Genomic DNA, 1426 nt, shown 5'->3' with positions numbered 1-1426 from the left:
TTCCTCTGGCGATCGTGTGTTGGGTCCTCTTTTTCGCGTGAGCAGATTGCTGGTTGACTTGTAAGGGTGTTTGCTGCATACAGTGTAAGCATTGTGACTGCAAATAAAACTTCAATGGTTTCTACTGAGCCGTGTCTGCCTGGGCATCGCCTGCGCCCCCAGCTCCCCGCCCCTGGCACCCCCAGCTCTGCTGCAGGGCGTGTTTTCCAAATACACTGGGTTAAAAAAAGCGTGTTTGATGCGCGGGGTGGGTCATACTCGGGCACGGGGGTCTCGAGCCCAAAGCAAGGAGGATGGAGCGATACGTCGCGGGTTTGGTTTGTTCTAGGGAAGAACCAGTTCAGCACCCGTGGCACAAGGAGTTATATTTTTAAAAAAAACCATTTATTTACAGTCAGCTTGGAGGAGCAGGGGAGGCAGGTACAGCCTCCCCCCACCTGCCCGGGCACCTCGGCGCTGGGCAAACTCATCCCATCCTCACCCCGACGCCGCTTCCACAGCCACTGGCTCCCTGGTGCTGCTGTAGACGACGCTGTTCCAGCCCTCTCTGTTCCGAGCGATTTCAATGGCGAAAAACTGGATTCTGGTGGCTAAAGGAGACAAGAGGAACGACTCAGAAGAAGAGCAGAGCTGTGACTGGCCCGCCGCTTCCCCAGCCACTGGCTCCCTGGTGCTGCTGTAGACGACGCTGTTCCAGCCCTCTCTGTTCCGAGCGATTTCAATGGCGAAAAACTGGATTCTGGTGGCTAAAGGAGACAAGAGGAACGACTCAGAAGAAGAGCAGAGCTGTGACTGCGCCTTTCCCGTGGCCTTGGGCTCCCCGTTTCCAGCCGGGCCGCGGCTCTGGGCTCCCCGAAGATGGTGTTCTCCTCGGTGTAGGGCTGGCGGCAGTCCAGCCGCAGCAGGGTGCCGTAGTTGAAATCCTCCACCACCCCCTCGAAGCGCAGGCAGAACGGACGCCACTTCTGGGGAGAGAAGCACTGGCATCCCCAGAGCCCGGGGAGAGGGGGCAGGGTTCGTGTCCCCCCTTGCTCCCCACCCACCTCCTTGGCAGGCTCCGATTTGAGCTCTTCGGGGTCGAGCACGTCGATTTTGAGATCGGTGAAGGTTTTCCTGAACTCACTGTAGATCTGGTCATCAACTTTGGTGAGGTTCAGAAACTTGGGGTCGACGGAGGAGATGAGCTACACAGAAAGACTGAAGAGTTAACTGCGACCCCCCCACAAGCTCTACCACCACTGTGACTCCCCCCCAGAAAAAGCCCACCGCCTCCCTGCCCCCCCAGGACTCACGTTGAAGTAGACCTCGGCGTGCTGGTGTGCCTTCATGGCCCAGGCCAGCTCCACACGGGGCTGCGGAGCATGAGTGGGATCAGGCGGGGCTGGGCCTCCCACGGGGGTCCCCATCTCCCCTTTGGGGGGAGCAA

General features: G+C 59.0%; 1 protein-coding gene across 1 annotated transcript; it reads right to left on the bottom strand.

The window, feature by feature from the left end:
* Positions 1-477: 477 nt before the first annotated feature.
* PBDC1 (polysaccharide biosynthesis domain containing 1) lies at positions 478-1406 on the bottom strand. The gene is made up of 4 exons (XM_010136490.1): positions 1293-1406; positions 1044-1184; positions 855-965; positions 478-747 (listed from the first exon to the last, which is right to left on the bottom strand). The coding sequence occupies exons 1-4, from the start codon at positions 1404-1406 to the stop codon at positions 478-480; spliced, it is 636 nt and encodes a 211-aa protein (XP_010134792.1).
* Between the last annotated feature and the right edge of the window lie 20 nt (positions 1407-1426).

Source organism: Buceros rhinoceros, unplaced genomic scaffold (genome assembly GCF_000710305.1).
Source record: "Buceros rhinoceros silvestris isolate BGI_N320 unplaced genomic scaffold, ASM71030v1 scaffold26605, whole genome shotgun sequence".
NCBI classification, from domain to species: domain Eukaryota; kingdom Metazoa; phylum Chordata; class Aves; order Bucerotiformes; family Bucerotidae; genus Buceros; species Buceros rhinoceros.
This window is presented reverse-complemented; position numbering and strand designations above follow the sequence as displayed.